General features: G+C 39.5%; 3 protein-coding genes and 1 long non-coding RNA gene across 4 annotated transcripts; 3 read left to right on the top strand and 1 right to left on the bottom strand.

Annotated features, from left to right (window-relative positions):
• The first annotated feature begins 7,793 nt into the window (after positions 1–7,793).
• tmsb2 (thymosin beta 2) lies at positions 7,794–9,582 on the top strand. The gene is made up of 3 exons (XM_077248088.1): positions 7,794–8,032; positions 8,735–8,839; positions 9,267–9,582. The coding sequence occupies exons 2-3, from the start codon at positions 8,740–8,742 to the stop codon at positions 9,302–9,304; spliced, it is 138 nt and encodes a 45-aa protein (XP_077104203.1). The 5' UTR covers positions 7,794–8,032; positions 8,735–8,739; the 3' UTR covers positions 9,305–9,582.
• A 2,255-nt stretch (positions 9,583–11,837) lies between these two features.
• Positions 11,838–16,167, top strand: wnt8a (wingless-type MMTV integration site family, member 8a). The gene is made up of 7 exons (XM_077248003.1): positions 11,838–11,935; positions 13,980–14,104; positions 14,215–14,248; positions 14,386–14,524; positions 14,657–14,782; positions 14,889–15,031; positions 15,127–16,167. The coding sequence occupies exons 1-7, from the start codon at positions 11,915–11,917 to the stop codon at positions 15,688–15,690; spliced, it is 1,152 nt and encodes a 383-aa protein (XP_077104118.1). The 5' UTR covers positions 11,838–11,914; the 3' UTR covers positions 15,691–16,167.
• A 34-nt stretch (positions 16,168–16,201) lies between these two features.
• Positions 16,202–18,347, bottom strand: LOC143757032 (uncharacterized). Its single transcript, XR_013210373.1, has 2 exons — positions 18,255–18,347; positions 16,202–16,449 (listed from the first exon to the last, which is right to left on the bottom strand). It is a non-coding gene; the product is annotated as an uncharacterized LOC143757032 (long non-coding RNA).
• wnt8-2 (protein Wnt-8a ORF2) lies at positions 16,506–18,698 on the top strand. Its single transcript, XM_077248005.1, has 6 exons — positions 16,506–16,596; positions 16,691–16,724; positions 16,878–17,016; positions 17,107–17,232; positions 17,405–17,547; positions 18,144–18,698. The coding sequence occupies exons 1-6, from the start codon at positions 16,529–16,531 to the stop codon at positions 18,696–18,698; spliced, it is 1,065 nt and encodes a 354-aa protein (XP_077104120.1). The 5' UTR covers positions 16,506–16,528.
• The last annotated feature ends 2,372 nt before the right edge of the window (positions 18,699–21,070 follow it).

Genomic DNA, 21,070 nt, shown 5'->3' with positions numbered 1-21,070 from the left:
CCTCCTCCCACCTGTCTTCTCACAGGACCGTCATTTCAATCAAGATTATCTTCCTTACCTCCTCAGACCATAGGACCATGTCCGGCCTCAGTGATGTTTGCACAACCTGGGGGAAGACTAGTTTCCTTCCCAGGTCCACCCTCATCTCCCAGGATTGTGCTACTTGCAAGAGGCTCGTTTCCCTCCGCTTGGGGGCTGGTGGTTTCTCCCCTTCTCTGATGAACTGAATGAATGTTGCGGCCTTGCACTGGTCTGGCGCTTTTTCTGCCTCTCCCGCTCCAAGATGTCAGCCAGTTCACCGAGAATCTTGTCATGACGCCACCTGTATCTTCCTTGGCTAAGAGCTGTTTTGCATCCTGCCAGTATGAGCGCCATTGTTCCCCTCCCTCCACATAGCCTACACAATGGGTCCTCCCTCATTCCCCACCTGTGGAGGTTTGTTGGTGATGGAAGGGTGTCGTACACTGAACGGAGCAGGAAGGAGATGCGAAAGGGCTCCAGTCTCCAGATCTCAGGCCATGTGATCTCCCACTTCGGCAGGTCCCACTTTGTCCAGGCACCTTGTGCTCCAAGTTCGACGGGCCTATACCTGCGCCTTTCTTCCTCCAGGTGTCAGAACTCGACTTTGAATCATGTATCTCCTCTGCCTTGGGTCTTCTTTACCCCACTGTTGGAAGTGGGTGGACCGAGTCCTTGCCTCCCTACGCATGGGTTCCCGATGATGTCCTTGAGCTTCAATACGCTTTCCGCTTGCGCCACTGATGTGTCAGCCGCCCATTTGCGTCTGATCTCGTAGTGATGCCTGCTTCTCTGACTTTTTCATCATTGGAGTCTTGGTACATCATCACAACCCGGCACTTTATAGGGGTAGCTGTACCTGACCAGACCTGGTATATAGCTCAACTGACGTAAAGCTTGGTGGGATTCTGAGCCACTTGCGAAGATGTTTGTTCACTCTCCTCTCGACTCCTTCCACTGCTGTCATAGGTACTTCATAAAGTGTCAGTAGCCAAATGAGTCGTGGTAACAGACCGTGCTGGAAGAGACAGGTCTTGAACTTCCCTTGCAGTCCTGACCCCTCGATCTTGCTCAGCCATACATCTGCCTGTTCCTCTGTCCTAGAAACGTTCCATCTGTCGGTCAATGATGCATCGTACCATTTCCCTAGGCACTTAATTGGGTTTTCCTCTATTGATGGAATCATCTCCCCCTGTACTCGCAACTGGAACTTGCTGGTCACTTTCCCGCTTGAACTTCATCCTAGCCCATGTTACCACGTCATCAAGTGCCTTCGGGATCCATCTTGCTTGCAAATGGGTTGAAGTTGTTATGGTAAGGTCATCCATAAAGCCTCTTATCGGAGGTTGTCGGATGCCGGACTCCATTGTTGGTCCTCTGGATTCCTTTCCTGCAGCTGTTATGAGCAGGTTCATTCCCATGACAAACAGGATGGGGGAGATGGTGCAACCTGTCACGATTCCCTTTTCAAGGTCCTGCCACTGAGTTGTAAACTGGGCAGTTTTGAACCGTAGTTTAAATCCTCCAAAGTAGCTGGTAATTATACCCCTGGTGTAGTGGGGGATATGGTAGTGTTCCATAGCCATATTGATGAGGCCATGCGGGATTGAACCGTATGCGTTAGCCAAGTCGAGCCAGACAACGGTTAGGTTTCCTTTGTTCCCCTTGGCCTCCCGGATCAGCTGGTTGAGGATGCCCGTATGTTCCAAGCACCCAGAGAAACCTGGAATGCCGCCCTTCTGGACTGATGTGTCTTTTTTTGTCATATTTATTCTTCACCATGTAGGTAGTCATCCTTTTTGCCACGACAGAAAAGAATACCTTGCATTCGACACTTTGGAGAGAAATGGTTCGGAACTGACTGATGTCGGAGGAGTCCATTTCCTCAGGTACAAAACACCCCTCTGCTCTTTTCCAGGATGCTGGAATGATAACTTTTGACTGTATCCTTCGCAACAGTTTCCATAACCTGTGGAGGAGAATCGGGCATCTCTTGTATACTTTATGAGGTATACCGCTTGGTCCTGGGGCAGATGCTGAATGGGCTTTCTGCACAATGTCCTGGACTTCTCTCCATGTTGGTTCACTGGTATCAAGCTCTTCCTCAGGTGTTTCCACAGTTCTGCTGATCTTTGGGTGTGCACTGCAGGCTTGGTTCCTGAGGGTGTCACTGTGGCTCTCCTTCAAGAACTCCTCTACGACTACCTTAGGGCTAGTCAATCTTCCTGATCTTGCTTCCCCCAGCAGGGTTTTGGTAAACCTGTATGGGTCCTTAATGGACTGAGCCCGCTTAGCCTCCTTCTCCTTCCTCAGTTTCAGAGACCTTTCTGCCCTTCTCAGTCTGCAGAGTTACTGCATCCTTCATTTGAAAAGATGTCACAAGATAAAGTCCTTAGATCAACTCTGAGACTCCAGGTCCTTTTGTTCATTCATCTTCATGCACCTTTGTTGACTGCACTTGTAGTTTATGTACATATCATTTTGTCACCATTCATTATGGTGTCTTTACAAGAGATGACAACATTTTGGTTTTGTGTGTGTGTGTGTGTGTGTGTGTGTGTGTGTGTGTGTGTGTGTGTGTGTGTGTGTGTGTGTGTGAGAGAGAGAGAGAGAGAGAGAGAGAGAGAGAGAGAGAGAGAGAGAGAGAGAGAGAGAGAGAGAAAGAGAGAGAGAGTGGTCGCATGCATCATTCACTGATGTGGGAAACATTGCTCAGTTCCAAAGCTTTACTCCAGTGATCCCAGTATTGGTATGTCATGTGAACCCAGCGTCAAAGAGCAGAAAATCGAGGGAAAGAGAAAATGGGAGAGGATTGTCCATTGATGTGTGGGGGATGTCTATAATCTCTTAAACACTGGCAGGCTTTTATTGTTTCTTAACCTTATGAGTAAATATCAGTGGGCTTTTTCTGTTTCTACCGTAACCTTGACTGCTGTCAGGTCAGTACATCATAATTCTCTTAGTGGACGCAGCCTTGCCTCGGTACGAGGTTGAAACCTAGGGCAAAGAGTATGCTTCACCTGTAATTTATCTCAGAAACGCTCCTGCACATAGTAAACCAGTCATTTTCTTCTTTGTTTCCATGTTGTGACAAAATAAAAGTTCACATTACAAAATTTAATTTTGACCTTTTCAGATTGTCAAAATGTAAAATAACATGAGCGCTGACCGCTAAAATGCAGATTTTACCCCGAAACAACAGTTACATTGACATCAAGTCCAGTGCCTCACAGTGTGTTCAAAACATTTTTATGACGCATAATATGTCTTCAGCAAAAAACAAATATAACATCTAATCATATAATCACAACTATTAGCAAAATGTCCATGAGCAGCCTAATGCATTTATCAAATTCAAGGTCCTTAACAGAGCTCTTCAGCGCTACCTCCGTTTGAATGAGCTCATAGTACAGAGCCGCCCACTGCTCATGAGAATTGATGACATGGTGTTACTACAGCAATTACATATGATAGGTGTTTTTGTTTGGTGGCTGTTTTAAAATAAGGGTTTGGATTCTATAAAAACAAATAACCTTGAAAGGTCAACGTTAAAGTCATAAGAATATCACATTTGTGACCATTAAGGATGTAGTACCAGCAAAAAGTTTGACACCTGCATCTCTGGCCACATGGCGCACAGTTTAGGATAAGCATACTCATACTGCCACCATGTGGTTATATGCCATATAATCAACCCGTGATAGCCTACTTGCCATACAACTACAAGTGCACTTTGTGAGGAACACAACAGTTAGTTAGTGTAAGTTGACAAGACACTAAAGAGAAAGAAAGTCTTGTTCTGGCCTTTTCATGAGGTAAATTGGATGTCTGACTGACCTTATCAATGGACTCTGGCCCCAAACCTCCTAACTGTTAGCATTTACTGCTCAAAGGTTAATGGAAGGTGCTGGAGCCAGACTGAAGGTTATAGACAGAGCTTTCAGCATCCTGCCAGCTTAGACTTCAGACAACAAGCATCCTGATGTCGCCAGCTCAGAGGAATTGCAAATTCATTTAAATTAAATTTAATGAGACTCGTGAGAGGATATTTATCTTCGGATTTGCAAAAATACCGTGGTTGCATGGACAAACTATAATAGCCTAGTGTACGCATGGCGTTCAGCATGTTAAGTAGCTTTTAGAGCAGATGGCAATCTGTCAAAAACAACAACAACAACAACACTGTTTGTGTCTCTCAGATTACAAAAACAATCAATTTTTTTTTTTAATTTGCATCCTTGATTTACTTTCACATTTTAAATTAAATTGCACCAGATGAATTGTTGATGTTTACAAACAAGCTACTTTTTTTAAAATTCCAGTTTAATACTGTAGCTTGCCGTCAGTTTGTAAACAGAACTTTATATGAGGGAGAAAAACAAACTGAAATGGTTGAAATATTTCTCTAAATTTATTTTGAATGCATAAAAGGGCACGAGGTATAGTCCCAAAAACATTTATAGTTACAATGTGCTTTTTTATTTTTTTTATTAATATCCATCCATCTTCCTAACCATTTGTCCAAGGCTATGGGGTTGAGGGGATTCTGGAGCCTTACTGTCTTGAGCTGAATGCAGGGAAACTCCCTGGATGGAAGGCCAGTAATTTGATATCTAACTTATTAATTAATTAATTTAACAGTTCCATCAATAAAGCCATGCAAATTCATTCTGCACTGCACTATTCTGTCATAGAATCACACAGAACAAAATAAAATATCGCCATCTGCTGTCTTGTGTCACACCAACATCTGCCCTGAACCTTGATCAAAACATCTATAGACATATACATGTAACTACACTCACATTTTCAGAGTATGCTTGCATGTATGACTGCATAGCATTATTAATTTAAAAAAATATATATTTTTAAACAAATGTGTACATGCAAATTCCTGTGCATATGAATGTATTTCTATATACAACTTTAGGCTATACAATTATAAGTTCAAAGATTAGATCCTGTTAGATCTCAGCAATTAGAGTATTTACCCATTGCAGTGCCACTGAAATTTTAACATTCTCTCTAAACAGACTAACAGCAGTTGAACTTGTTCTCATTTGACAAATAGAAGAAGGAAAAAGATCTGGCTTAAAGGGATAATTCACCCAAAAAGGACAATTACCCCATGATTTGCTCACCCTCAAACCATCTTAAGTGTATATTTATATGACTATCTTCTTTCAGACAAACATGGGGTCTATATGACCCCAGACACTGTTTAAGTATTAAAAATAAAAAAACATATGCGTTATTAATTTTGAAGCTCAATTACATTTAAATTGATTAGTAATACAATTATACAGCATGGACAAAGCTTGGAATATTTGCAAAACGCACACATACACTATACACTTATCTCTGATACCACCACACAAACAGTGTGTGTGTCTGGCGACAGTCGTAGCCGGGGTTGAGTCTCAAGACTGGGAGGAAATGGCTGAGGTGCCCTTGATCGGGGCATCTAACCCCCAATCACTTCCTGGGCGCCACAGCAAAAATGCTTGCCCACTGCTCTGGATGTGTGTGTTAAGTACTACTCCATGTGTGTACACTATTCCGAGTACCATACTTGAGCTCCACTTCACACACACACACACACACACACACACACACACACACACACACACACACACACACACACACACACACACACACACACACACACACACACACACACACACACTCTCTCTCTCTCTCTCTGTCTCTGCCTCTGCCTGTAGGATGGGAATATCTATTTGCACATAGTTAGTTTGCCTAGTTTGAGAGTGTGCAGTAAAAAGTACTTTTGAATTTTGGTTAAATGTGCACACCATTCTAAAAAAAGATGGTTCTTTAAAAGGTTCTTTACACGTAGTAGTTCTATTTAGTACCATTCAACCATAATGGAATGGTTCTTTGTGTTTGAGTTTAGGGTTCTTAATTCCCACCTTTTTGTGTTTCAAATCTGTAACTGTCAACGCCTCCTCATTACTGATTTTCTGAAGATCACCTATACAACTACACAGAAAGTCAACATACTCTAAAAAGGTAAATGATTTATTTCTTAAAATGTCTGTAAATTATAACTTTACAAATTTTAACAATCATTTCCTACCGATCATGTATTTTTCTCTTTTTAGTTTAACAGAACGTGAGTAGCTCTGTTCAGTTAAGGATACTCATCTTCTCTTCTCCACAAAGTAAGTAACAGAGATATGGAATTTATGATCCATATTGTTTAATTTTCTAAATTTTGACTTTATGCCTAAACATACCCAGTCACAAAGAAACATTAAAGCTATACCATGACTTTTTGCTAATTTTGGTCTCCATGAACATTGTTTTTACATAATCAAATGGAACAGACACAACGTAACTCTAAACTCAATTGTGTATTTCAGATGCTGTCATGTACCATAACCTCATCATCAACTGAGAGAAACTGCCATTCAGAAGACACACATAATGAAGGATTTTGGATTGTGAGGATATTTCACCGGAACTTGGTCTTCATTACATCTATATCGTGTTCAATGACAATTGTTATTTATTAATGTATTCAGCAAACCTCTGTTGTTAGAGCACTGTACTTTTTTCTACAATCTGCCATGTCAATAAAAAATAAAAGTACCTAATTGACACAACATGCTGGGGTTTTTTTTTAAAATGTAAAACCGAAATAGAGTAATGTTAATAATATGAAGATACTAATATACTAATATTAATGAAAATAAATATAATTTAAAAGGTTATTTATAACACCATTAAGGTCCTATATAGCACTTTAAAAGCATGGTTCTTTATGGAACCTCATAAAAAGGCTTCTATTTAGCACCAAAAAGGCTCTGTTATCGTTACAAGCCGAATAACCATAATTTGGTACTGTTTAGAACCATTTTTCTTAAGAGTATACATTACAGAAAATCGAGCGGTTAGTGATTAATAATCTCAGGATAAACGGTAAAAGATATTTACCAGGAAAAAAACATTTATTTCATAATTAATTACTACTGACACACTTTAATCATTAAGTCCCTGTGACCCCAACCTATGAGGAAGTGCAGCAGATCTCTACAGGACATAAGGGTTAAAGAAATTAAGCAAATCAATTGACAAATGGGAACAGTCAAGGACAAAAGAATTGGTGTAAAGAAAATAAATGAGCAAATGTGAAAGTGTGAAAGAATTTTCAGCATCATTATTCCAGTCTTAAGAATCCTTTAGAAATCCTCCTCAAATGCTGATTTGCTGCTCAAGAAACGATTATTATTATTATTATTGTGAATGCATGTATATTTCCACAAAAATATTACGCAGTACAACTTTTGTGCTCAACATTATGTACTTTGATCTTTTTTGAGTCTGCTAACTAGTCCAACTGAAATGTGAAATGATGTCATACTATATGAGACCTTGTGACTAAGTAATTAAAATAAGTAAATGCAGTCATTTTAACCTCAGAGGCATGCATATACTACTATACAATACAGAATATACCCAATACTATTGCAACACTTAACTTGATTTCAATTTGCATGGTTCATTTCTAGGATTTCACATACAGCTATATTCAAAACGATAGATATAATTATAGAAGAGTCAAATGGTGCTTCCCCCTGGCTCAGCAGGGGGCACATGTTAAAATGAGACACATGACTCAGCGTCTCAGGCAGTATGACATCCCAGCCCCCAACCAGACAGCTGCCACACTGCTGTGACCGAACCCTGCAATCCCAAAACCGCATGCCCTTGTGCCCACTCTGTTTGTCATATTCCATCTTTATTAATTCATCATTCCAACACGTAAAGGCATTGAATATCTGTTCTCCACGGAGCATGAATATTAACATGATGGGATGGAAGGGGTAGGCTGACTAAACCTCTCCAGCATCCTCCCTCCCTCCTTCTCTCTCCTCAAAATTCCACGCCCTATCGGATACACAGACACCAGCAGACGCAGGGTAATCTCAGCAGACACGCCATCCTCCTCTTTTTCTACCAGCCAGTGGATACAGACACTTTGTGCCCTACGGTAAGTCCTTTATCCATCATAACAATAGCCATACTCCTCTCTCTGCATGTGCTTGTGGGTTTAAGGAGCATGATGACTGCGACAACTAGAGATGGCAAATTCACATTGGCTATAGGTGCGGCAGCTAGAGAGTGAGGAGAGACAGAGGGATATGGGAAAATGAATGGCTATTTATCCTGCGAGGTAGACACTGCAGTCTAGCTGGTGGAAAAAAAGGCTGCCTGCATGCTAAAATGGTGTAGTCATCCATAACGTGAATGAAGCAATGTAGAAAAGAACAAAGACTTAGACTTGATAAAGGAAAAAGACATTCTGTGAAGTTAAAGAGGGAAATATGCTGGTATTGTGACATATTAAGATGCATGGTGAGTTGGCTTGGTGGGCGGTAAGCATCTGAACATGATACACGCATGCTGGAGCACACGTGTGCTACATGCTACCATCACATGTCTAGAGAGAATGGGGACATTTCTTCCCTCAGCATCAGGCTGACTTTGCCTAACAACATGTACAAATGTAGTGATTTGATGGTTTAACACATTTGGACTAAAATAACATATCAGTAATATTTATCAGTGTTTTATTCAAATACATTTAAAGACTGCCCGTGAAATGACTGAAATAACGTATGAATTTTCCCGTATGAAATGACAAAAACAAGGTCAATGCTCTTTAAGTCACATCTGTGATCTCTACTAACAGCAAACATGTCTGACAAGCCAGACCTCACGGAAATCGCCAGCTTTGACAAAACCAAGCTGAAGAAGACTGAGACAAAAGAGAAGAACCCTTTGCCCACCAAAGAGAGTGAGTGTCTGTTACATTACAGCATACGGTGTGTCCACTCAGTTTGGGTGTGGTATAGCTCTCTCATCCCCCCATCTGCAGTGTTCTGTCTATCTTCTCTCTTTATAATTGTTTCAGCCATTTGTTTCCATATCCATTTCTATTTTTCTTGCACTCTCACAGTGCTCAGCACACAGCCTCTTCTTTCAGCTTCTTCTGTCAGCAGATGGGTGTCAATTCAAAGTCCTCCATCAGCATTGCAGTGCAGACCTAAGCCTGCTTGCAGAATTTCCCATGTGAATAAGCATCTTATTTGCAATAATGCCACGCTCCTTGACATGATAGTCCTTCACACACATCTCTGTCTCTCTTATGAAGCTTTACTGACACAATATCCTGCCAAAGCATTAATAAACATTATTTACATTCAATCTTTCTCTGTTTTCAGCTATCGAGCAGGAGAGGAAAGGAGACGCCACCCCATGACCCAAGTGACAACGAGAAGACAAGCACAACACATGTTCTTCTGACATGGCAGATATTACAATTCATATTTCTGTTTAAAGGGTGCTATTGCCCCATGTGATGCATGGTTACCATGGCAATTGGAGTCACTGGGGCCTATAAATGGGAGTGTGATGAAGGGGGGTGACATGAGACAGGGTTTAAAATAGATATTTTACCAAATTCTGTTTAGTGCATTTTTTAAAGGGTTTCTTCATGAAATAAAGACAAAATGAAATGTAAAACAAATAAATGCCAAATATGACTCCTCTTCTTAAAATTATTTTTCTTTTAGTGATTATTCAATGCTAATGCTAATTTTGGTTTGTTTGTTTTATAGGGACTTTAGGCATAACATTATTTTCATACTGTACAAACTGTATATTCTATCCCCGAAACATAAGCCTACCCATCACAGAAAACTTTCAAAACAACATAATTGAATATGATTTGTAAGTTGTTTTCCTCATGGGGACCAGAATGTCACCACAAGGACAAGGATTTCTGGTATTGTCATGTCCCACAACGCAGGGTTTACCTGGACCACACACACCTTTGGAGGGTGGTAATATGTTTTCAAAGAAGTAATTTTTTTATAAAGAAAACAGTAAAAACAGAAATGCCTGTGAAGGCAAAGCTGAATTTACTCCAGTCTTTAGTGTCACATGATCCTTCAGAAATAATTCCAATATGCGAATTTGCTGCTCAAGTAACATTTACTATTATTATCAATGTTGCACACTACTGTGCTGCTTGAAAGCTGCGCTGATGAATAGAAAGTTTAAAAAGAACAGCATTTATTTGACAAATTGAAACTGTCTATAGGCCTACTGTCACTTTTGATCAATTGAGTGCATCCTCGCTGTAGGCAAGGGTTCATTGCTGCGTGAGCGAAGTCGATGCTCACTTCTTGTGGATATGCAAAGCACAAACACTGAGATGGATACACAGGAAGACACAGAAAACAAGTGACTCGGTGCTTGAAGGAGCAAGGCATTTATACCTGTCGCCAACTTTGAGTGACAGGGATCTCCAACCTTTGACAATTCGCTGTGAAAAGACGTCGAAGTAGGCTACAATTTAAGTAGGCTACAATTTATATATATATATATATATATATATAAAATAGGGTAGAGACAAGACGTTTGAACGGTAGTCAAATAGCTCTGGGGAATGTTGTCACACTATATGAGGTAAGTGGTCACAATGAGAACAGGTTTGAGAAGAATACATCTCTTGACTTAAAATATATCACAATCACAAAAAAAAAACTTCAAAAATCTGACCTGACATTCATGGAAAAACATCCTCATCCAGAATAAAAACTTTTGGTTAAAAATACCTTATATAAATTGTGAATTGATACCTGTAGCTGTATTTCCACGCCCTGCAGGAACTGACTGCATGTCTTCCATTCACTATATCCTTTCTGCTTTGAAAACATTCAGAGCCACTGTGCATGGACCAACAATATCATTAATGCTCTCTCAGCCGTACTATTGTACAGGTCATGGTATGTAGGGTAATGTAACATTAAAAACTCAAATGTCACCAGCAGCCATTAAAGAAGGCAAGGTATGTTCTTGAAGGCCATGAATTGGTACTTGTAAGATATAAAATATCATAATGACGATAATAAAAGGACAACCAAACTTGTAGCTATAATACTATTATTGCGTTAATAATGCGTTAGAATAATAATGCGTAATGCGTTAGAAACCGATGTAACATCATTAACATATATGATATGATCGACATTATGGGATCTCTTAATCCAACCAAGAATTATCAAAACCAAATTTTTTTAAAATATAGTGTTGAGAAAAGTTCTTCTTCACGTCAGGCCATGCGGCTACACACAAACCTCGAACATCGCTGATTATCCGATGCTATATGTATTTTACTGGGCTGTTCTTGTTTTTACAATTAACACCTGCTGATGAGGCGCTAGAGGACGCGCCTATCTCGTTTGAACTCAAATCTGGTTGAGCTGTTAGTGAGAAGCGCGGCTGCGCTGGCGTCACTGTTCCTGCCACCCATCTAGCCGCTCCACAGCGCTTCTTTAACACTTATCGGCCTATGTTGCGTACGCTAACACCTAATAGGCTAAACTCCCTTTTGTGCATACAAGAAAGGTTTATAAGAAGGTAGCTATGTGACACTGACACTCATTCAATCATCTAAGTTACAAGTAAACGTCAAGACAATCGCCTTAATAAAAGACTGATTGAAAAAGAAAACGTTTGCGTAGGCTACATATTTTGCATAAAAGTTATTATTTTATGCAGGAGGCCATTTTGAAGAAAACCATGCAGAGAGTAGGCTAGGCTATCTTTCAAAGATCATTTAGGCCAATGACCATTTTATGAAAACGTACATTTTGTTAAGGTCAAATGAGAAAACATTTAGGCCTATTCTATAGCCTATAATTTTGTAAAAAAATAATAAATAAAATGGCTCCATTATATATATATATATATATATATATATAAATGACTGATATACAGCCTAAACAAGACGAAACGCCTTAACACGGTCAGTGACGGACAAGCTAATGAACTGCACCTGAGCTTCTGTGGGCGACTAGTCAAAATGGATCATCTGTGCAGCAAGGTGAGCCATATGTTCCCTCGTATCAGTTTGATATGGGGAGTACACGCTGTGGTGGTGCTCTTCTAGTCATTTTAATGATTACTTTCTGATTATTAGCTACTTCATTGCCCGTAGTTGTAAGCCGTGTGAATTAAAGCGTGGAAGTAAGCGATGTGTAATTGCACTCAGTTTGTTACTCCATAAAAACATCCTGAGATGTCTGCGACAGAGCGTTTATGGCACAACGGCCACAACGGAGTGTATCAGATCATTGTTTAATACGGGTTTGTTTTGTAACAAGTAGGTGTGGGAATTTGGGTTTCAGGCACCGTGTAGACTTGATGATGCCGATGTCCAATTAGTGGGGATTATCCTCACTTGCTCGTCCCTCCATTGTCTTCCAGCCAGCAGCATTGGTTAAGCCATTATCCGACCATCAAATAAAAGCTGTTTTGAAAAGGGATGTTTGAGTGGCTAACGATTTGATTTGAAAATGTCAATACGTGGTTTCAACAATTAATCTTCCACGAGCAACAGTAGGCTGTGTAAAAAAAAATCACATCTCCATATAGCGTAGGCTATTAATTAATCGCAAAAGTAATCGAAAGTAAAATGATGAAATATAATCGTTCTCATGATTATCCCTTTGTGTAGGCTACATTGCTCAGCTGTTGATCCACAAGTGACAAATAATAACTTGGTGTGAATTAGCTTATCGGGTTTGAATTTGTCTTACAAGACACATGATTGAATTGTGTAAACTCATCAGCACTAAATAATGAAAATTAGCTGCTCTATCATTATTGATTTGTCTCCCATAAGAAAAAAAAGTATTAAGCTACTTTAAGCATATGGCGATACTTTTTAACAAAACGTGAATTGACAACTTAATTTAAATGTATCCCTTTCGACACATAAATCGAATGACTAAATCAATTAATGAATACATTCATAATTATTATTAGTTTTATTTTGCATACTAATGTTATGACATGTTGCACTCTGTATCGGACTTTTACCAGACATTTTTCACACCAGATCTGTTCCCAGGGGATCAGCTGGTCTTCTATTAACACTAGAGTGTCAGAGGCGTAGATGTGTTACATGTTATTTCCATGGCCCTTAGCGAACGGAGCCGAATGATTTTATGACTCTTCGTATACAATGTAGAGAACCCCTTTACATTTCAGTGTCATTTCCCGGTGAAAAACTTTCCCAAAACGTGAAAAGCCAAGTCTCGAATAAAGAAACTCTATAAAGTCAAGAAGCTAAACTAATTCATCAAAAAAATAAAATGTTAAATATTTATGATTATATTGTGTATGGTCTATTATATATTTTATAAAATATATATGATTATTTATAAACTAATAAACTCTTAATTTTAGAAGGAATATAAAAGAGCTATTTTGATGCAATAACCCATTCACACTAAATGCGTCTTTATAGCACGCATGGTGTTTATCGTGCAATGTATACGCCAAAATGAGTTTTTACGTGCATATGATACGCATGGGTAGGTTTAGGGTAAGTTTAGTAGTGGTAGGGTACGTGCATATGATACGCATGAGTAGGATTAGTCGTGTGGGGTGCGTGTGTATTACACGCAATTAATGGCGTGTAGTGCTGTGCAGATCGTATATGTCCAACACGGAATCAACAACTAGCGTATTCATGAAAACAATAGACAAGTCTAATGAATGGATATTAGCTGAACAGTTCAATTCACAGTGTCTGATAAATACACAAATGGTAGCACATTAAAGTTACAAAAATCACTGAGAGTAAATAAATAAATGTAGGGTTGTCTAGGAACAATCTGAAACAACCCTCATCATGAACTAAAGCTTAATAAAAGATAGGCTGAATGGCTTAGTGAAAAGTGTTAATGCTTTGAAGTGCAGTTAAAGCCGCACAATTCCAGTGAAGAGCTCGACGTCTTTTCACAGCGAATTGTCAAAGGTTGGAGATCCCTGTCACTCAAAGTTGGCGACAGGTATAAATGCCTTGCTCCTTCAAGCACCGAGTCACTTGTTTTCTGTGTCTTCCTGTGTATCCATCTCAGTGTTTGTGCTTTGCATATCCACAAGAAGTGAGCATCGACTTCGCTCACGCAGCAATGAACCCTTGCCAGATTTTCGCGTCGTTGGTGATGTCTATGTGCTGTCACATACTGTCGACAACAGCATGGTACAGACATTTACAGAACTTTTCAGATATCTTAACATACTAAAGTTGTTGTTGTTGTTGTTTTTATCACTGTTATTTATAAACATGTTTTTTTTTCTCTCTTTTTCTAGGTCGGTGAATAACTTCCTGATGACAGGACCAAAGGTAGCTAATTTAAGTTTTTACGTCTGGCACTTGTACAGCGATATTTCATTTATTTGTATATATTTTATTATGAAGGCCCTATAGTAAAATGTCTGAACGTACAGTGTTTAATGAATGCTCATCTTTTAAATCCACAGGCTTACCTCACATACACCAGCAGTGTGCAGGCAGGGGCTCAGAGTGGTATTGAAGAGTGCAAACATCAGTTCGCATGGGACAGGTGGAAGTGTCCGGAAAGCGCACTGCAGTTATCTACACATAACGGCCTGCGGAGTGGTAAGCGCTATTGCCAGATACATTCTGGTTTATTTTATTTTTTTCCACTTAAAAATGTATGTTCCAAATGAACTTTCCTTTCAAATGTATTGCTTTTGACCTAACATGTTCAATATATATATATTTGAATAGCGACCAGAGAGACCGCTTTTGTTCATGCCATAAGTGCTGCTGGAGTTATGTACACTTTGACAAAGAACTGCAGCATGGGGGACTTCGATAACTGTGGCTGTGACGACTCCAAGATAGGAAAAACTGGTAAGACATTTTCGTTTATTTTATTAACTATGCGTATGTATAATTACAATTTAATCAAAGCTTTAAGACCAATAACACAAGACTTTCCTATTCTCTTTTTTCAAAGGTGGTCGTGGTTGGGTTTGGGGAGGCTGCAGTGATAATGTTGACTTTGGAGAAAGAATCGCCAAACTATTTGTGGACGCGCTTGAAAATGGCCACGACTCTCGCGCTGCAGTCAACCTGCACAACAACGAGGCTGGTCGACTCGTGAGTAGCATTCATTTTATTCTCTTATTAATCTTTCTCTAGTCAAAAGTAAAACTTTATTTATTGCGTATGGCTAACGTGAAACTATATTGCAGGCCATCAGAGCAACACTCAAAAGGACATGCAAGTGCCATGGTGTGTCTGGAAGCTGCAGTATTCAGACATGTTGGATGCAGCTGGCTGACTTCAGAGATATCGGCACCTATCTGAAAATCAAGCATGGTCAAGCACAGAAGCTGGAGATGGACAAAATTCGGATGAGGGCAGGTAACAGCGCGGATAATCGCGGCGCATTTGCGGATACGTTCAGCATCGTTGCGCGCACAGAACTCATTTATATGGAAGATTCTCCAGACTACTGCGTGAAAAATCTCAGTCTGGGACTACATGGAACAGAAGGCAGGGAATGCCTACAAAGCGGGAAGAATCTTTCACAGTGGGAGAAGAGAAGCTGCAGGCGGCTCTGCAACGAATGTGGTCTGAAAGTAGAAGAGAGGAGGATTGAGACAGTGAGCAGCTGTAACTGTAAATTTCACTGGTGTTGCACAGTCAAATGCGAAACATGCACTCAGTCTGTGACCAAATATTTTTGCGCAAAAAGACACAGAAACCGTAGGCCACACAACAATTCACGCAAAAGACAACGTAATAGGAGATGAAGTCATCCTCTTTTCAAATATATTAAGTTGTATATTTCCAATGTAAAAATATTAATATGAGATAAGATATGCCGCTTTTTCACTTACTGTAGCCTATATTATTCTGCACATTGCTATAAGGAAAAATGTCAGACAAGGGCTTTCTCGTTCCCACTGTCATTTGATTGATCACATAGCTTATAAGTTATTTCACGTAGACTTATGTTCATTAATTGCACTTTTCGTTGTCGACATTAGATCACAGGTTTAGTTACATACAAATATGATCGTTTTGAATATTTGCACATCTGCTTTATTTCTCTCTCACTTGACAGTGATGTTTCACAAGGGGCTTGAAGTGTTGTTTTAATGTTACTTATTTAAGGCAATTATTATTTTAACTATCACATTATTGTTTTTAAACTATTACATTCTGTTTATATATATATAGCATATATATTTAAATGGACTTATTTTGTCGTGGGAAGCAAATTAAATATTTAAAACAAAATTACAGTCTCCGAGTGGTTGATTTCATTGCGCAGTTTGGTTCAAATGTTTATTGGTGAATACACGGTGTAAAATCACTCCCAATCACACTTGAATTATGCATCAGCCCCAACGACGCGGCGCGGAGACTGAATAATTTGTCCTGTATTGATATCCTTTGAAGTTCATTGGAGGCGTTTCCTAGACCTGGCTGGTGACTGTGGACCAATAGCTTGACAGGAACCCTGTAACAAAAGGTATTTTGCCCAGGCCCCCATTGAGAGGAGTAGCCTATAAAATGCATGACAGTAGGCTACATCACTTTTTCAAATCAGCACATTGCCTGCTTTATCAGTGTGGACCTAAGATAATGGCTTACATTTTCCTCTGGGTGTTTTTATTGTTAATTTGCTACAAAACTCTCCCTGGGCACACGTGGTGAGGATGCATTATAGTGAATTATCAGTTAATGTAACGCAAACATAACTGCTCTTGTTAATATAACATGTATTTTGTTTTGCTTTTTCCTTAGGGCAATGAACAATTTGCTGATTACTGGACCAAAGGTATAGCCTAATTTATATTCTTAGCCATTTAAAATGACTGCCTTAAAAATCGTTTTTTACAAAATAAAAGAAATGACCACGATATCGTAAAAAAAAAAAAAAAAAAAAAAAAACATCAGAGTCTTCAATATCTTTCTCGTATTTTCTTCCTAGGCTTATCTTACCTATGCAAGTAGCGTGCGGGTCGGTGCTCAGAGTGGGATACATGAATGCAAACATCAATTTGCTTGGGACAGGTGGAACTGCCCGGACAGCGCGCTACAACTTACCACAATTAAAGGCTTTAGAAGTGGTAATGTGCATAAATGTGAATAGTTTATCTCATTTTTTTCTTTACAAAGTCTGAAAATAAACGACATATTTATACTCTCTACTTCTGTAGCAACGAGAGAGACGTCATTTGTCCATGCAATAAGCGCAGCCGGGGTTATGTATATTTTAACCAGAAACTGCAGTCTCGGAGATTTGGACGACTGCGGATGTGACAGTTCGAGGAACGGCAAACTCGGTAAGAACATTAAAGATAAATTCATAAGCTAATAAACTAAAGACAATCAAATATAGCCTACTAAGTTTTTTCTTTCTTTTTCTTTTTTGTTGATGAACAATGCAATAAATGTATTTGCATTAAAAAAGTCACGACGCATTTAGGCTACCTAATGGGATGAACTCTATTTCAGGGGGTCGTGGCTGGCTTTGGGGAGGATGTAGTGACAACGTGGATTTTGGAGAGAGAATTTCTAAACAATACGTGGATGGGCTTGAGACTGGACAAGACTCTCGAGCTGCAGTTAATCTTCATAATAATGAAGCTGGGCGTTTGGTAAGTTGAGAAATACTTTTCATAAGTCAAAGTTTTTTACTTTATTTTTTTTATATAAATTAGGCCTACTGTCAGATTGAAAAACACTTGATACAGGCTACCTGAACAGGGACGAAAATATTCTAAAAAAAACAATATTAAAAATAATGTCATACACTAGCCTATAGTGGCGCAAAAACACGAACCTCAAACAACTAACCTGTGCAAGACGATCCTCAAATAATTGTGGCCGTAACATTAGGCTACACAATTCGTTAGGGGTTTGTCTTATGCAAATCGAACCCTAGTGTATAGCTGGGACAACTGTTTAAAAGGCAGTTATCATACAAAACAAAACTAAATTTTTTGAGTTTCATAAATCCATAAATCTATGTAAAAGTGATGATCCCATGCTATATTTGGCGATTGAGCAGCTGTTGCTAGCCTACCTCAGGAAAATGCTAATTCTGTTCAGGACTGATTTGCCATCTAACTTGTGTGGTTACTGAAACGTTTTTTTTTTTTTTTTTATACAAACAGGCCTGGTCTATTTATATGTATAAAGAATAGGTAACACACTTTTAATGTTTGTAACAATAGGCCAATTTGTATTCTAGGCTGTAAAGGCGACCATGAAGAGGATATGTAGGTGCCATGGCATGTCAGACAGTTGCTCAATGCAAACGTGTTGGATGCAGCTTTCTGATTTTCGTGAGATTGGCAATTACCTGAAAGTGAAGCACGACCAGGCCCAGAAGCTCGAAATGGACAAGAGTCGAATGCGCGCGGGCAACACCGCGGACAACCGAGTGGCCATGGCAGACGCTTTCGGCTCCATCGCCCGGACAGAGCTGATATATCTGGAGGATTCGCCGGATTATTGCACCAAGAACCTGAGCCTCGGCCTTTCTGGCACAGAGGGTCGAGAGTGCCTGCAGCACGGAGAAAGTCTCAGTCAGTGGGAAAGGCGAAGCTGCCGCAGACTGTGCCATGAGTGCGGTCTGCGGGTGGAGGAGAGGCGCTCAGAGATAGTGAGCAGCTGCAACTGCAAGTTCCACTGGTGCTGCACAGTAAAGTGCGAGAACTGCTCTCAGGTCACTGTCAAACACGTTTGCGCCCGGCGACACGGAAGCCACGGTCACCAAAGACGCAGACCTCGAGGACCAAAATAAAACACCCCCTAAACTATTTTCTTAGGAGAACACATCTACCGGCACTTTATCGCCCTTAATATATATATTTTTTATTTTGTATATAGTCAATTATACTATATTAAGGTATTATAATAAAACAAAGTAACTGAAATGTCTTGTGGTTTCGTTCTTAATGTCCATGAACCAAGTTGATATTTCTGTGACTATCTAACAAACAGGGATGTCCAAATATGAAAATACAGTTTAAATGAATATAACCTGCACTGCAATTGAACTTATGGAATTGAAAATACGCAACATGATTTAGCGACGAGGTAAGAAATGCAAATAATTTTGATGAATAGCCTATAGGCTACACAACAGTGTATGAATAACAATGCATGCATAGGTGGTTGAAATAACTAAATTTACAATTTAATATCAACTAACAACAGTCAAAGACAACTTCTCCTGACTTAAGGCTTCCCTCGGGTAGATTTTATATTTTCAAAAACCCAGTCTCTCGTAGTGTCTTATTGGCTGTAGGGCTCATTAATATTAATCACGTTCTCTTCACACAAAGTGATATTCTTGAATCAAAACGCTGTCGGTGAAAGAGTATGAGCATTACAACCACTTACCCTGACAAGGATTTCCCCCTCGCAGTGTCTGCAAAACAATCTTTTTAATTGTAATTACAGATTAGATTACATGTTTTCTAAAAGTGATGATGGTAGCCTATGCTAAATTATGATGGTTGCGCAGTTATCATATTTGTTGCATTATGTCAGTCGAGAGCTTTATCCCAGACACGCGCTATCAGAGAGAACCCTTGAAATGATTAGATATCAATTAGTACCACAGTATATGGCCTTCATTTAATCAATACTCTTGAAGGGATTAACTTTGTGTCACACTCGCCACATCACCCTATAGGCGCCTCCCTTGCCTAGACTTTGGCGCACTTTGATATGCGGACAGTAGGCTACGGACAGAATGCTGTCCCGGTGACAAAAGTGTAGACAAAGCCTGTAGGAAACATGCCACTGCTGGAAGGTGTTTGGCATGTTAATCCCCTTTGCCGTTGTGTTGGTGTACATTATCACACCTGCGGAAGTCACTGCGATGCATGTAAATAAATCATAGAAGGGTCTAAATTCCATTATTAGTCACGTTACGAGGTTGAGAACACATTTAAATTGTAAAACCAGACTTACTTCGTGATTATGTTTTACCCCATTTGATGTTATGGCCTAATCATGAGATTTGTTTTCATATAGATTATCAGCAGATTTCTCACTTATTCCTCAATGCATAGTGGGTTTACACAGTGGGGCATGCCATAAATCTGCCAAACTGTCTGGCCTGATGAATGATGGGATATTGGCTCAAGTGGGGGGTCTTGACTCAGAGGACAGGGGGTGGGAATATCAGAATATAGTATGTCACAGTGACTTCATTTGTCTCCCTTGCCTACTTCAATATTGAAAGATACAAATTATTTGAATTTAATGATTTAATATATAAATAGGCTACTTAAATTAAATAGCTCACTTTGCTTCAAATAAATAAAAACATAGTGGAAAAAATACGGAGGAAATTTTACTTAAACTCTAATTAGCAGAAACAACCCATTCACCCACCACAGACTGGCTATTTGCCTTTCAGGATGCAATTTCTTTCCCAGGCCACCCTGCTGAGTTCTGATGAATAAGGAACAAAGTGCCCATCCCCTCAAATACAGTACCATGTTGTTGTCATTTCAGCCATGACCCCCATTCCCATCCCCTCCTTATCTCTTATTTTACTGACCTTTCATATGGATAGAATCAGGTTGTAATCACAGTGTAGCCCTTTGGTTTACCCACTTCAAAACCCCGGCACTAACAGTGATCCCAGTCTGTTCCACACCACAAAAGACCTATTTCCTTTTAACTTAAGGATTCCACTTGCGCATGACAAAGGCCAGGAATGCACAGTTTCTTCATCAGAACAAGCTAAGTACTGACTTATTTGTCATTAATTATAGGTATCTGACACTAGTTTATTGGTTTTCTTTTCCATGACAGGTCAATATCACTGATATCATTATTTGGTTAAATCCTAGTGCCTCCTATCTGAGATCTTTTGGGTCTCGAGTTTTTTTTAAAATATCCACCTCTTCCTTTATGTATGAAGTTATCTAAGTGTGGGAAAATAGTAAAGCGCATTACATCGTTAAACCAGCAGTGCCTAGAAAAAAAAAGTATAATATAAGATCCTATTAAGAATTCATTTATCACTAACGACTAAATGGTTGACCATAAATGACCATTTAATCCCTAAAACATCCTGCAATGAAAGTTGCTTTTACTGTTCCTGTTTTTTTACTTGTTAAAAAAATAGCCGTGGCTTGTCTGTAAGGGCAGATG

The sequence above is a fragment of the Siphateles boraxobius genome, unplaced genomic scaffold, assembly GCF_051911475.1.
Source record: "Siphateles boraxobius isolate OS27281-9 unplaced genomic scaffold, OSU_SipBor_1 3, whole genome shotgun sequence".
Taxonomy (NCBI): domain Eukaryota; kingdom Metazoa; phylum Chordata; class Actinopteri; order Cypriniformes; family Leuciscidae; genus Siphateles; species Siphateles boraxobius.
This window is presented reverse-complemented; position numbering and strand designations above follow the sequence as displayed.

What these genes read in the sequence shown, in the direction of transcription:
- tmsb2 (XM_077248088.1), top strand. Translation starts at nt 8,740, where the DNA reads ATGTCTGACAAGCCAGACCTCACGGAAATCGCCAGCTTTGACAAAACC. An exon ending in CCCTTTGCCCACCAAAGAGA is followed by an intron (nt 8,840 to 9,266) that starts GTGAGTGTCTGT and finishes CTCTGTTTTCAG; the next exon opens with CTATCGAGCAGGAGAGGAAA.
- wnt8-2 (XM_077248005.1), top strand. Translation starts at nt 16,529, where the DNA reads ATGGCTTACATTTTCCTCTGGGTGTTTTTATTGTTAATTTGCTACAAA. An exon ending in TGCTGATTACTGGACCAAAG is followed by an intron (nt 16,725 to 16,877) that starts GTATAGCCTAAT and finishes TTTTCTTCCTAG; the next exon opens with GCTTATCTTACCTATGCAAG. An exon ending in TTCGAGGAACGGCAAACTCG is followed by an intron (nt 17,233 to 17,404) that starts GTAAGAACATTA and finishes ACTCTATTTCAG; the next exon opens with GGGGTCGTGGCTGGCTTTGG.
- wnt8a (XM_077248003.1), top strand. Translation starts at nt 11,915, where the DNA reads ATGGATCATCTGTGCAGCAAG. An exon ending in ATACTGTCGACAACAGCATG is followed by an intron (nt 14,105 to 14,214) that starts GTACAGACATTT and finishes CTCTTTTTCTAG; the next exon opens with GTCGGTGAATAACTTCCTGA. An exon ending in ACAACGAGGCTGGTCGACTC is followed by an intron (nt 15,032 to 15,126) that starts GTGAGTAGCATT and finishes ACTATATTGCAG; the next exon opens with GCCATCAGAGCAACACTCAA.